Raw genomic sequence first — 12,890 nt, 5'->3', positions numbered from 1 at the left:
ATTACACATTATTTTGTTACAGTAATTCTGGCATTTGTTGTTTCCTTCCAAAAGCCCTGCTCTGAAGCTCAAGCCGAACATCACTGGTAATGTGTTTAATACCGGGCAACAAAGTGCATGCTCTAGGAATAGGAGGTAGTGCATTGAACTTTCAGAGTACTCAAGTGGATTCCCCTAAAGATTGATTATTCCGTAACATTATCAATGCACTTTGGCAGCCACCATGATATACAGATGACTGTGATCCTCGCTAACGCTGTTTGGCTTTCAGTCTGGCAGAAAACTGAGGCACAGGGAAAAAATAACAAGGACTAGGTTTCAAATTAATGTGGTTTTGTCTGATGAAACTGAAGAAATTGTTGGTCTGCTTTGATCCATTACATTAAACAATTTTTCATTCATTCTCCAATGTATAATCATCATCTTGTAAAAGGTAATTTATGTATCACTTTTCAAGGCATAGATAATGAAGTTCTGTACAAAAAAGGGAAAATCTTCAAAAGAAAAAGCTCCAAGTGGTATGACGTAAGTAATGGGATCAAACTTGCATAAACATTTATCTTTAATGCTGCATTACTCAAAGGCCCAAATCACAAACCAAATTGTTTTTAGGTGCCACGTGTAGCATTTTAGCATAAATAAATAATCACCACATGAATATTTGAGCGTGATTGCCACAGACGGAAGAGGCCACCACTAAATTTGCAACCAAGTGGTTGTCTTCTCTTTTTTTCTTTTCCTGTCTTCACTCATCATGAACCCAAACTGAGCTTCAGCACTAAGGGTTATTTTTTCTTTTTCTTTTTAATAATACTCATACTACTGGCTTCAATAATTTGCATTCATTTTGAATTGTGTGAAATCATTTTTAAACATTTGTGTTAAATTTCTAAATGATCGCAGTACTTTCATGGCATTAGCACGAAACTTAATTTGCTGCAAAACATGATCTGACTGCTTTTGTTTTAGATGAAAAATAATAATAATTCCTAATTTTGTTGTACAAAAAAACAACAACATTAATTCTTACTTTTACAACTGTTGGTTGTCTTGGATTGATTGGAAACTATGATGGTTTTCCAATAAAGGAACACATCATGCATGGCTCCATCAGATTGTTAAGGAGTTGTCCTTGTTTGCTGTTTCTTAGTCATAGTAAGTTGTTTTAAAAGGTGTGAGAAGTTATTCAATAGGAAGTTGTGTTTTCTGTGTTGGGACACGTTTGCAGCTCATCCAGGCTGCAAGAGATTGTGACACTTTGTTTTATCCTCTTGAAATGTCAAAATCAGTTTGGTGTGTCCAAGACGGGATATATGATTTAATTTCTCCCTTTATTTTAAGAATAATAAAACATGGTGCGACATGTCTTCTGCTCCTGATGGAAACGATTAACTGGTCACTCCATATAGAAGTTTATAAGTAGTCATGCTATGAATATTAGTTGCAATTTTTGTAGCCGTATTTTATTTAAATAAAACCAGAAACTGCAGAGAGGCAACATTTATCTAGATGTAAGAATTATGGTGACTTTTAGTGACAGCATTGCTGCGTGTTTCCACTAATCTAAGCTGTAATTTTCAGGAATCTATCCCCATAGTACCTTTTCCATGTCAGGTGACCAGTCTCATGAGAACCACGTTATGCTATTAGGTTCCCCCCTCAACCCCTTAATCTGTATTTTTTTTTCTTTCCCACAGAGATTTAATTCTCACAACTGAAGCTGAGCAATGTGAAGAAATCTCATGACAAGTTTCCAAATTGTGTTTATTATATATTTTGTTGCTAGAACACAGAACAGCCATTTATATATTTAAAGTGTTAAAAAGAGATCAGCAAAATAGACAGAATGTGTAAAAAAAAAAACACAATTCTGGTGTCTGTGCACCAAGAGAGCAGAAACTGTTAATCTGATGTTCTCTGAGCAACTGACTGTCGTATTTTCCTCTTTTCCCACTGCCTCCGTCTCTCAAACAATGAGAGCGAATGTATCTGTCTTTCTCGGTGACGTGAAAGGGCAGCAGGATTCATGGGGACGGAGCAGCGAGGACAAACCAGAGCCGACCAGAACTTGACTGAAGACAAATTTAATGTAAAGCCCTGAACTGAAGGCAAGATTTCCAAAAAAAAGCTAAAAATATTTGGTTTCTAACAATTGGTTTTGTAATTTCAGAGGATAACTTTGGTGCCGAGTTGTAATGTATTCAGTTTAGCACTATTCTAAACAAATAAACTTTTTTACATTTACCAATTTAAATTCTCAAACTGGTTGTTGTTTATAGTAGAAAAGTAAAAAGGCTAAACCTAGAGACTGCTAAAAGATACTGTCAAATGAAAAGGTGACAAATATCTTTGCTAATGTTTTTTCGTCCATAGAAAAGATTCAGTTGCTTAATATAACTTTCACTGTGTTTTGTTGTTGCCTTGGAGTAAATTGTTTTTCCTTGAATAGTGGAGATGGAGTTATAGTTTATGTCTCCAGATTTAAAAAAAACATTTCGACTGCAACTTAAATGATTTTGTGTTTTTTGTAGGCAGAAGGTCAGATGTTGGAAAAACATTCCTATCACTGGTTTGCACAGTAGGTTAGGAATCTGAGTAAGGCCATGAAAAACCTGTTTAAAACTGAAACAGAAGGGAATCTCCAGAAAGATTTGGCTTTATCTGTTGATTCTCCTATGATTTGAGTTTTAAAGCCCAACGGAGAACGACGGGGAGAAAGTTGGCTGAACTGGTAATCAGAGAGAAGTGAGGCAGCTATTAAAAGGTCATGAAGATATGACTAATGAGGCAGTGAGGCTTCGGTAAAAGCAGGCCCTTCATAACTGTGTTGGAGTTTGACAAAAACTAGAGGGATTGGTAAGAGCAGCAGAATGAAGAGACTGATGCAGGTATGCCTTTTCCTCAATATTTCTCTGTTTTATTACTTTCCATCCTCCAGAAGCCGCCTCTGTTGTTCTGCTCTCTTTATTTGGCAGCAGTAATCTGGACAGCTGAGAAAACCAGGTCTCTTAGCAATATTTTAACCTTTTGATGTCCCTGACACATGTCTTAAGAAGAAAAACAAGTCAGGAAACAAGCTCTTTAGATTTACTCTGGAAGTTGTGAGTCTGTATTTTATGTTGGGTTTTTGAAAAATCTACCAATTAGATTTAAGGATTTAAGTTGCAGGTTTTATAGTTTCTGGAAAATCTTGACGTCCCAAGACGATTTCAGCCGCTTCAGTCAAAGCTGATGACTGCATAACGAGACGTGGAGTGCAACTCTGTTGGATCGAAACGCTGTGATTGATATGTTCAGAGCAAAATGGATGTCAGTCTCACATCTGACTTCAAAGCAGAATGATTTAAGACAACATGGGGTGATGGGTGGAAAATACTCTGCTCCCGAGTCAGAAGTGAACCTGTTATGTATTGCTTAGTTAATTGGGGTTTTCCACAATAAGCATGTAATAGTTTTTACAAGTAAACTTGCTAAACCAGTCAGTAGAGGTGCTGTTTGTAACTGTATAAGACAAGACATTTAAAAACCATAGCAGCAGAGAGGACAGGGCAAGAGGCAAGGATCAACTTTTAACCCTCTGTCTTTTTGGTAAAAAAAAAATGTTTTGTTTTGTTTTTACCCAGGAATTATAGCCAAACAGTCGCTAATACTCCTTGTCTTTGGTCGTCCTAACAGCTGCCACTTTTTTCCATCAAAGGTTTACTGCATATGATCTTTGAGTCTTTCTTGTCTTTAGACTAATTCCTTTTTGCATTCTTCACTAAATTCCTCTTTGCTGCTATTCCAGTCCGATAATATTGGTCTGCTGAACAGTTGAGCTACAGAAGCAAACACTAAAAACTTGTGATACAGAAACCATTTATTCCACAATTACTCAGACTAAAAGGTTCCAAGTCTTGTATAATCAGAAGCTGTTTCCTCTGCATAATGACTGTTTTCACTTGCATACATCAGTAGTTTATCTAGACAAATCTTTTTCCTTATTTAGTTGAACTCATCCACATGCGGGTGTGTGCACGCATGTGTAAATGATTACCTGCAATGTCAATTCTGTAATCAGACAATGTTAGGAAACAAGACTATTTATAGGAGGAAAATGTTCAGAAGTTGGTAAAGAAAGGCTGCAGAAAAAGCTTCTGGGAGGCATTTTAGGACTTTTCCTCTGATCGCATCAGAGGTTTGGAGAAGGCATTGCATTACCGAGGGAAGCGAAAGCACGGACACGTGGAGATGAAATATGTGCTCACGAGCTGTGCCGTTTAATAGTTCTGTCACCCTAAGGAAAACAGATGCCTGATGACTAGCAGGACTGCAGGTTTCTGCTAATTGTCTAAGTGCTGTGAACGCAGTGTAGCTTCACTGTGGCTGGATGAGTTAGCTTCATACAGGTGCAGCGTTATAGACATTGATAATTGAAAGAGTTTTTGTACATCAGTGATTCAGCGTAAAAAGTGAAACTTGTACATTACTCAGAGTAATGTAGCTCAAGACCGTGCTTCTTTCATGTTGATGATTTCAGCTGTATTTCACATATTTAAAGCTGACTTGGGATGAAGCTCCATGCAAACTTTCCATGTTCTTCAGGATGTTTTTATCACTTTTTGATTCTGTTGAAAAGATCTGATGGAGCTTATTTTGATTTTGTCACAACATGCATCAACACTTTGCTTGTTTGGCTCTTGCTTCATTCTTGAGTAAAGACATGAAGCTTCTGCATGAATAAACAGTTGCTATATTAAATTACTTCCCTTGTAGCTTCTGCAATATTCTCTTGATGTCGTCACTTCTGGTTTCACAAACACAATCAGGTGATCTAAGTGTTGAGAACTTCTCAGAGTCATGCCTGTCATCACCGGAGCATTAGGCCGAGTCATTTGGGGCGTCACGTGAGCGATAGCGGCACTCCCTTCAGAGAAGGCGAATACGACCAGCAGGTTTATGGCTGTGACACCAGACGAATGGCTTCGCTTATCCGCAGGAAACCCACAACAATTACTCTTCTGTTCAGCTCAGAGGAGCAAAGCCACGTGTCTGTCTGCTCCCTGGCTCTTGTCGTGCATTATTTAGTGTAATATTAGAGCTTAGTCAATCTCTAATGAGTTCTTCAATTCTTTCTCAGTGAATATTTGCACTTTCTCGTGATGTAAAGATTAATATAAAAGCCTGAAACGTGTGTGAAAACGAGGTTTATGCAACACAGTGCAGGAGGGATTCCTTTGTTTCAAATTGTAGATGTAGCATGTTGTAATATTTTAATGCACTCATTTTGATCCTAATATCAAAAACAAAGCTATACCAAATGTCTCGGACACATAGTAGGAAGGAAAAACCTCTTCTGACCCACATTGGTAATGGAAGCAGGTGAACGTCTATTTCAGTTCTCGTCATCTCATGATGAATAATCTCCTGAGATTTTTCTGACCTGCCGTTTACCCTCACATATTTTCTTGTTTTTACTCTTAAGTTATTTATTTTAACTTTCAGTTTGTATACAGGCAATACAATTTTCATCACTGTACTTCCTTTGACTGAGTGTCAAGTTTAGACAGTCTATAATTGAACTGAACCAACAACACATTTACATTCTAGTGTGTATTGAAGACGAAGGATGAAAAATGGCAGCATTTATGAGAAATTGTAGTTTCCTTGTTTTATTTATTCTAAAACACCATCTTTCATTGGTATTTTAAAAAACAAATGGCTGTGATGTCATGTGATTAAGATTGGTAAATCAGTCTCATTGTCTAAAAATCAGTTGGAAAAATTAATTTTTCCATCGCAAAAGGAAAAAAAAACACTGAAAAATTTTCTATATTGAAAGAAGATGCAATAAAATTGTGATATCTTCATATTATGAAGATTCCAAGACTCCATCAGAAATTATTTACTACTTACATTTTGATGAGATATTGAAAAAAGCAAGTTTTATAGGTGAAACTATATACTTGTTTTTTATGAAAAATAACTCAAGGACAATTTTATGTTCCTTTGAATAACCTGAAGTCAAGTTTGCTTAAAATAAGGGATAATTATCCTGTCTATTGTGGAGTAATTAGTTTATTCAGCACGTTTTCTCTGCATTCTGCCATTTCTTACTGTTGTTGGAGACTGAAGGTAACGTCATCTCCCAGCCTGTTTTCTGCAGCTGCCAGGAAGGAGCATCACTTTTAAGCTGTTGCATTCAGGTCACCTACTTACTTGCAGTCATTTGCAGGAACACTTAACCAAGTTGGATGTACTTTTTGAGAGGATTCATGTGGGTTTGCCTTCGTTTGTTCTTCATCTGCCTGCCTGGAGTTATGATGAAAATTGATGCAGCTCCCCAGATTGGGTGCTTTCCAAATGGCAGTCAGTAGTGCCTCTGTATTTTAGCTTCCATATCTGGATTTTGTTTACAATATTTTAGATATACTTCTGGAAAAAAAAGTCCAATAAATAATTAAAAATTATGTTCCACAGATAAATCCTCCAGTAGGTTAATCTGCAAACAGATGGGGTCCAACTGTGTTAATTTTTGTATCTGACAATCGACTGACTTGTGATGAACTTTGAAAGCTGTTTGACCTGTTTAAAAACAGCAAATGCAGTTTTAATCAGACCTCCTCCAATCCTTTTTTTTTAAAGCATTTAAGCCTGTACCTTTTTTTTCTGACAATCTGCACTTGGTAAGAAAAATGTTTATTTTGTATGAAATACTGAAAGAAATGATTATGCATTAAGTCTTGAATCTCCAAACAGCCCACGCCTTCTGTCACGGTTGAAGGCAGAACAGTGACTTTTCATAGGTGGATGATGGGGATTTATTATTATCTTACTTTGCCTGGCCTGTTGACCCGGCTGAGGCTGAACGAGACAGATGGGGAGAACAGCTGCTTTCTAATCTGTGGCTGTAGCAACACAAACGCACTCCCAGCCTGCCACACACAGACTGGGTGTCACAGGTAGAAAATATTCAACAAATTTATGATGAAATTACAATTTCTTTTCTTTCTAAATCCTTGTCAGTGCGTGTTATGACACCCTCATGGCCGTATTTATTTAGAAAAGGTTTTTTCCTGCCACCTTTTTAGCTAAGTAGAGTTTGAGAGCAAACTGTGGCGTGCAAGCATCATCCTTGGACACCCAAAGTAGATAAATGGTGCATAAATTAGGTGTGTTTTAGTTTTTTTGGGGATTCTCCCTGTTGCAGTGGGAGATAAACCACATTAATCACCAGTTGAAACAAGAACACGGTCATGTGAAGCCGCAGACAAACATGGGTTTGTGTGTTTTACTGTGATTTATTTATTTTTTTCAGTGTCCTCCAAATGTTATCAGGGTTTGGCAGGCGTCATGCAGAATTAGCTCTGGTGACAGGGCCCCAATGTCAGTGTCACAAAGGGTTTTCTGGGGCTTTTGCTTGTAGAGCAATTTGGAAAAAAAAGAGAAAGAAAAGAAAAAAAGTTTAACCTCTTAGATTTGACCTTTCACATGCAAGTTCAAGTTGATGCTCTAGTCTAAAGAGACAAAATTACAAAAAGTTTACCAAGTAAACTTCACACATCTCTGATTGTATTCTTGCATCTGTCAACAACAAAAAAATCTGGGAAAATGTGAGTTGTACTGATGAGAGAAAAAAGGAGCCATCAAAATTTATTTAGCAAACATCAGGTTGGCACAAGCAGTTATTCAAGGACAAAATAGTTATTTTACAATGGCCTTTGTATTTATTCAGGGTGTCTTTTCCTGATCTTTGCTTTGAAACATTCACAAAATAGAATTTTCTTCTTTGTTGCTTTTTCATGTAGAAGCAGTGAGAAAAGCATCGACAGCCTTTTCTCGGTCTTGCAGCTTTAAAAACCTTCAGTAACTGGAGTTGATTTCTTCTTTTTCTTGTTGGTGTGGGTGGGTGGATCTGGGGCTGGTCAAACTTAAAGTGGGTGTTTTTCCAGAAAGCGTGGCAGTCAGTGCGAGTGGGTGGGTGGGTGGGTCCAGCTCTTCCTGTTTACTATGCATTCCTGATCACAGCAGGGCTTGAGTTTTCTGGCTCTAATGCTCGATAGAGCAGTGTGGGCTATTTGTGAAGAACTGGCACACTCGCACTTTGAAATTGGATGACTAAAATCTCACTGATGCAATGAATAATTGATATTTTGCCATTTTTCTTCATCTGTGACTATTTATGGGTATTGCATAACAAATATAACTTGATTTTTTTGAAAAAATCTGATAAGATCATCAACCTGAGTCGATATTTAAAGAATACTTTCACTTAACTCTTTTTTATATACCAAACTTTGAGTAATTCAGAGTTTCAAAGTAACTTTCTAAACCTAAAGTGATGTTTAGCAACATTGGTAGTACATTTAAAAATCAACATTTACTGTTCTGATTTCACCTTTTTAAGGTTTTAGGGTTAAATTAATGCCAATAGCACTTCCTTCAACAGCTCAATGTGGGAAAGATGCAGATCAACACAGAATCTACACATAATTGATGAACTAATGACGGGTAGTTTGTCTAAATATATAACAGTAATTTGCAGGAGCAACTACAGAAGTAACTCTGTCTGCTCCTGTGCTACGCCTCTCATACATGTTTGATGCCGTGAGGATGTTGGCCTCTGAGGGCCGATCCCTGAAGGGTTGCCTTCGTAAGAAAAGATGCGGACGCAGAGTGAGATGGACAGATACAAAGCCTCTGTGCTCTCCCCATCATTCTCTCCATACTGCACACGTTTCCCTCCCAACTATAAATACACTCCTGAAGTCCTCCGCATCCTGAAACACAAAACGCCACTAAAAGTTATTATCGTGCTCCAGAATAGCTTAAAGTCTCCGGTTACACCTGAAGGCCGAGGGGCCGAGACGTCTCTGGGTTACGAGTCCAGCGTTTATTTTGTAAGGACGCTTTTTTATTTGATTAAATGCAGACGGGCTTTCATGTGAAAAGCTCAAATCCGGATGAAAGTGGAGCATAATCGATATAGCAGGGATTGCCTTCAAGGCTGTCTAGGTTGTGGTGATGGAGGGAGGTGAGAAAACCAATAAAGAAGCATTACTGGGAAAACTGGCAGCAGCAACAGATGCCTGCCGTTCTGCTCACTACAGGTTTTATGATAAATTAAAACCTGTTTTTGCCAATTATAACCCTAAACAGTTATTTAGTAGTGTGCTATTAATAGCTACATGATGCAAAATCCAGTTATTGGGATTTGAATCAGATCAGTGATCGTTTTTTAAGTAAAAGCTAAGAACAACCACCATTTTCGAACGACAACAAATTAGTGAGCAGGATGTGTTTGATCGAGATAAAGGTCACAAACACTTTGATGCATAAAAATGTACAATCTTGAAGTTTCTTCATTTTCTGTCAGATTTAAATCTACTACTGCCGTGAAATGACCTGCAGCCCGTATGTTTTGGTTTCGATTTTCATTCTCTAGTCAAAGTCTGTTCAACCACGTGCCTCAGGGTAGGAGGACATGCAAAAGGATGTTAGGTGAAGCAGACGGAGCGGGCAGGTGGGAGAGGAAAGAGGGAACAGCAACTCTGTGGGGGCGACTTAATTTGGCAAGCCGTATGCTTTCATGTCCTCTTTCACTGAAAGGAAGAGATTTGTCTGTAAGATTGGACATGTTTTAAAATCTATTCCTGGTACAGCTGGATGCTACTAGAAACTAAATGCAAGCTTGAGGCTTTTGTGTCATTAATTGTGTTTAATATCTTAGATTTTCTGAATAAAAGAAAGTGATGTGGATAATTTTCCTTGTCATATTGAAAAGGAAATCACAGCGTCTAACCAATGGATGAAACTTTTCTCATTCTCTCATCACGCTGTGAAGATGCGTGTGTGGGGGAGCGCGTGAAAACGTTTCCTGCTGCATTCCAGGCCGAGTCACATGCACGTCCTTGTATCCCTGGCAACAAAAACTCTCATTCATTACGAACAATTCGCTAACTCATTGTAGCCCTCTGTAAATGTCTGAGAAGCCCACTGGGGTCGATTTAGGCTGAATAAATAGAGCAGCGACACTAAAACATTCATGTTTGTGTTGCAGTTTGACTTTTATTTCGTTTTTTTTTTTTGTCTTCTTTCTCCTGCAGTGTGCTGGGGAGGAGAACTGTGTGGACACCAGGACAGTTTATATTGCACATAAGGAGCCTCCTCCAGGAGCTGAGGCGTTCATTCAGCAGAGGTTTCCAGATAACAGAATAGTTTCCTCCAAGGTCGGTGAAAGTGTAGACACACAAAAACATGTCTGGCTGATCTATACTTTGCAACAGAACACTGGACTAAAACGCTTCTGTAAAAGAAACAGCATTTCACCTACTTTCTGACTGAAAGGAAAACACTTTGTCATGTTTCTTTGTTGCTGGATTTGTTTCTGCTGATCAGTTACTTGTTTTTGCACCAAACCTTCAATTCACACGCAGATTGGATATTTCACCTCTTGTGTTTCCAGTACACTTTTTGGAACTTCATCCCCAAGAACATGTTTGAGCAGTTCAGGAGAGTGGCCAACTTCTACTTTCTCATCATCTTTCTGGTTCAGGTGTGTATATAGTGTGTCCCGTTTTATTTTTATTATTGAGACCTTTATCAGGGTTGTTGTTTAATTAGATTAATAGTGATTAAGTGATTATTAAAATAATTTAGTAGTCGATTAATCACTAACTGGAGTACAGACAAAAATAAAACAATTTTCTGAAAGAACAACAGACAACATGACTCAGTTTTTAGTTTTGTGTACTCTACAGTCCTTTATCATCTTTAAAATCTTTGTTTGTGACCACAGCTAATCATCGATACTCCCACAAGTCCAGTCACCAGCGGGCTGCCGCTCTTCTTTGTCATCATCGTGACCGCCATTAAACAGGTGAGCCCTGATTGTTCTGCTTTGCGCGTCACATCAGCTTCAATGCCACGCATCCAACAGCCCTTCCTCTGTGTGTCCTGCAGGGCTATGAGGACTGGTTGAGACATAAAGCAGACAAAGCTGTCAACCAGTGTCTGGTCCAGGTGGTGCAGCACGGGAAACTGAGCTGCAAACCCAGTCGCAAGCTTACGGTGCGTGACTGTAACTCAGACTGATTACTCTGATACGTAAAACTTTCGCGGAAGCTAACCAGAGCAAGGAAGCTTCCTGGGTCTGTAGATTAATGAGCTTCACTTTCTCTGTCCTTCAGGTCGGAGATGTGGTGTACGTGAAGGAAGACGAGTCCTTTCCATGCGATCTCATTCTTCTGTCCTCGTCTCGAGATGACGGGACGTGTTACGTTACAACGGCCAGCCTGGACGGGGAAAGCAGCCACAAGGTGGGCTTTATGCAGATAATATTTTGTGTTTTTCACATTTAATCTGTTTCAGATTGCATACAGGAGCACAGAATAAACTTATGATGAAATAAAAGTAAAATTATACATGGTTTCTAAATTTCTACCAAAAAAAATAAGCTTATATAAAGTATATATTCCTAGTAATTTCGGCATTAGATACTTTTCTGCTTCAAATTTCAGGTAGTTGCACAGATTAGTTGTATTTTTTGGTAGTTCAGATACAAAAACGTAGCATTTGATCTGCTAAATGTTAGCAGATCAAATGCTTTTTCCCACACAACCATAAGAAATGGATTATTTTACTTTTCCCACACTTATGTGCAACTTTGTGTTGCTTTCTCACACAAAATCCCAAATATGCGGAAACATTTATCACATTTTCAAGGTTTTACCACTTGTACTCTTTCTCTTCTTCAGATATAAACTTACAGCCTTTTTTCACAGACGTACCACGCAGTTCAAGACACCAAAGCTTACAAAACAGAGGAAGAGGTCAACTGCATCCACGCCACCATCGACTGTGAACAGCCGCAGCCAGACCTGTACAAGTCAGTAAAACAGACGCACACGGTTTAAATTTACATCAGAAACATGTCTGACCTCACTTCTTTTTCATCCAGATTTAGGGGCAATATCAACATTTACATGGGAAATGAGCCTGTGTCCAGGTACGCCAAACATAACGAGAAAACTGTCTCTAGTAAATATCTGTTGGACACAGTTTGTTTCAGGCAAATTTTAGGACTCTAATTTTCATTATAACATATACTAATGCAAGAATTTAGAGCAGTGTGTAAAAATGTGTGGATTTAAGAATGTAATTTATTTCCTTGGAGTAGTACTTTGTGTGACATTTCATTGTATTTGGATGCAGCAGAAAGTTAGTGCTTATTTTTTAGTTTCTTCATCTGGTTTTGTAAAAATAATAATAATTATTATTATTCTCTTCATTAATGACCAAAGCAACAGCACAAAGAGTGTTTGTCCTCCGTAGGTCTTTGGCGTCTCAAAACTTGCTGCTTCGTGGAGCGACGCTTAAAAACACTGAATATATCTACGGTAACTCACAAAATACACCAAAACCTTTCAGTTTGATTTATTGATTTGTGTGTCTTAAACTGCGTTTTTACTTCATTAAGGTGTCGCTATCTACACTGGCATGGAAACCAAGATGGCTCTCAACTACCAGTCCAAATCTCAGAAGCGATCGGCGGTGGAAAAGTAAGCCACCCCCCCTGATCTCCCAATCCTTTGTTTTTAATTTTAGAAACCGCCTCCTTTAGCTCTGTCTGATATTTTCCATCGAAGCTGCAACCTGATCATCTTTTTTTCTCACACTGGATTAGATAATCGTCTAATTTTTGTTTAATGCCCATCTGTTCACATCTCAAATCTTTTATTCACCGACTGCTGGTTTGTGAGTCTCAGCGGCTCGCTGCAGAGACTCTATTTCTTTCCATCTGGCGCTGATTGAGTCTTCGCTCCAGATGGCTCGTAGGTGGATCTCATTTGCAGTTTGTTACTGTCATTTGGCATTTGTCTTCCTTTTACCAAAATTAACTCGGCTCGACA

The 12,890-nt window shown here is 38.4% G+C and overlaps 1 protein-coding gene across 13 annotated transcripts in view; it reads left to right on the top strand.

Annotated features, from left to right (window-relative positions):
* The window catches only part of atp11a (ATPase phospholipid transporting 11A), a 47,355-nt gene that overhangs the window by 19,527 nt on the left and 14,938 nt on the right, over positions 1 to 12,890 (top strand). For 11 of the 13 annotated variants that reach the window (XM_055024962.1, XM_055024955.1, XM_055024954.1 and 8 more), the window contains 9 exons: positions 10,086 to 10,208; positions 10,445 to 10,534; positions 10,778 to 10,858; positions 10,942 to 11,049; positions 11,169 to 11,297; positions 11,763 to 11,866; positions 11,939 to 11,986; positions 12,313 to 12,377; positions 12,458 to 12,539. In XM_055024962.1, the coding sequence (XP_054880937.1) occupies positions 10,475 to 10,534; positions 10,778 to 10,858; positions 10,942 to 11,049; positions 11,169 to 11,297; positions 11,763 to 11,866; positions 11,939 to 11,986; positions 12,313 to 12,377; positions 12,458 to 12,539 (677 nt within the window). In that variant the 5' untranslated portion in view covers positions 10,086 to 10,208; positions 10,445 to 10,474. Of the gene's footprint in view, positions 1 to 2,441; positions 2,889 to 10,085; positions 10,209 to 10,444; positions 10,535 to 10,777; positions 10,859 to 10,941; positions 11,050 to 11,168; positions 11,298 to 11,762; positions 11,867 to 11,938; positions 11,987 to 12,312; positions 12,378 to 12,457; positions 12,540 to 12,890 lie in introns of those variants that run through there. The other 2 variants (XM_055024953.1, XM_055024956.1) reach the window with 2 other exon arrangements.

The sequence above is a fragment of the Poeciliopsis prolifica genome, unplaced genomic scaffold, assembly GCF_027474105.1.
Source record: "Poeciliopsis prolifica strain line A6 unplaced genomic scaffold, Auburn_PproV2 SCAFFOLD134, whole genome shotgun sequence".
Taxonomy (NCBI): domain Eukaryota; kingdom Metazoa; phylum Chordata; class Actinopteri; order Cyprinodontiformes; family Poeciliidae; genus Poeciliopsis; species Poeciliopsis prolifica.
Note: the sequence above shows the minus strand (reverse complement) of the source record. Positions and strands in the feature narration are given on the sequence as shown.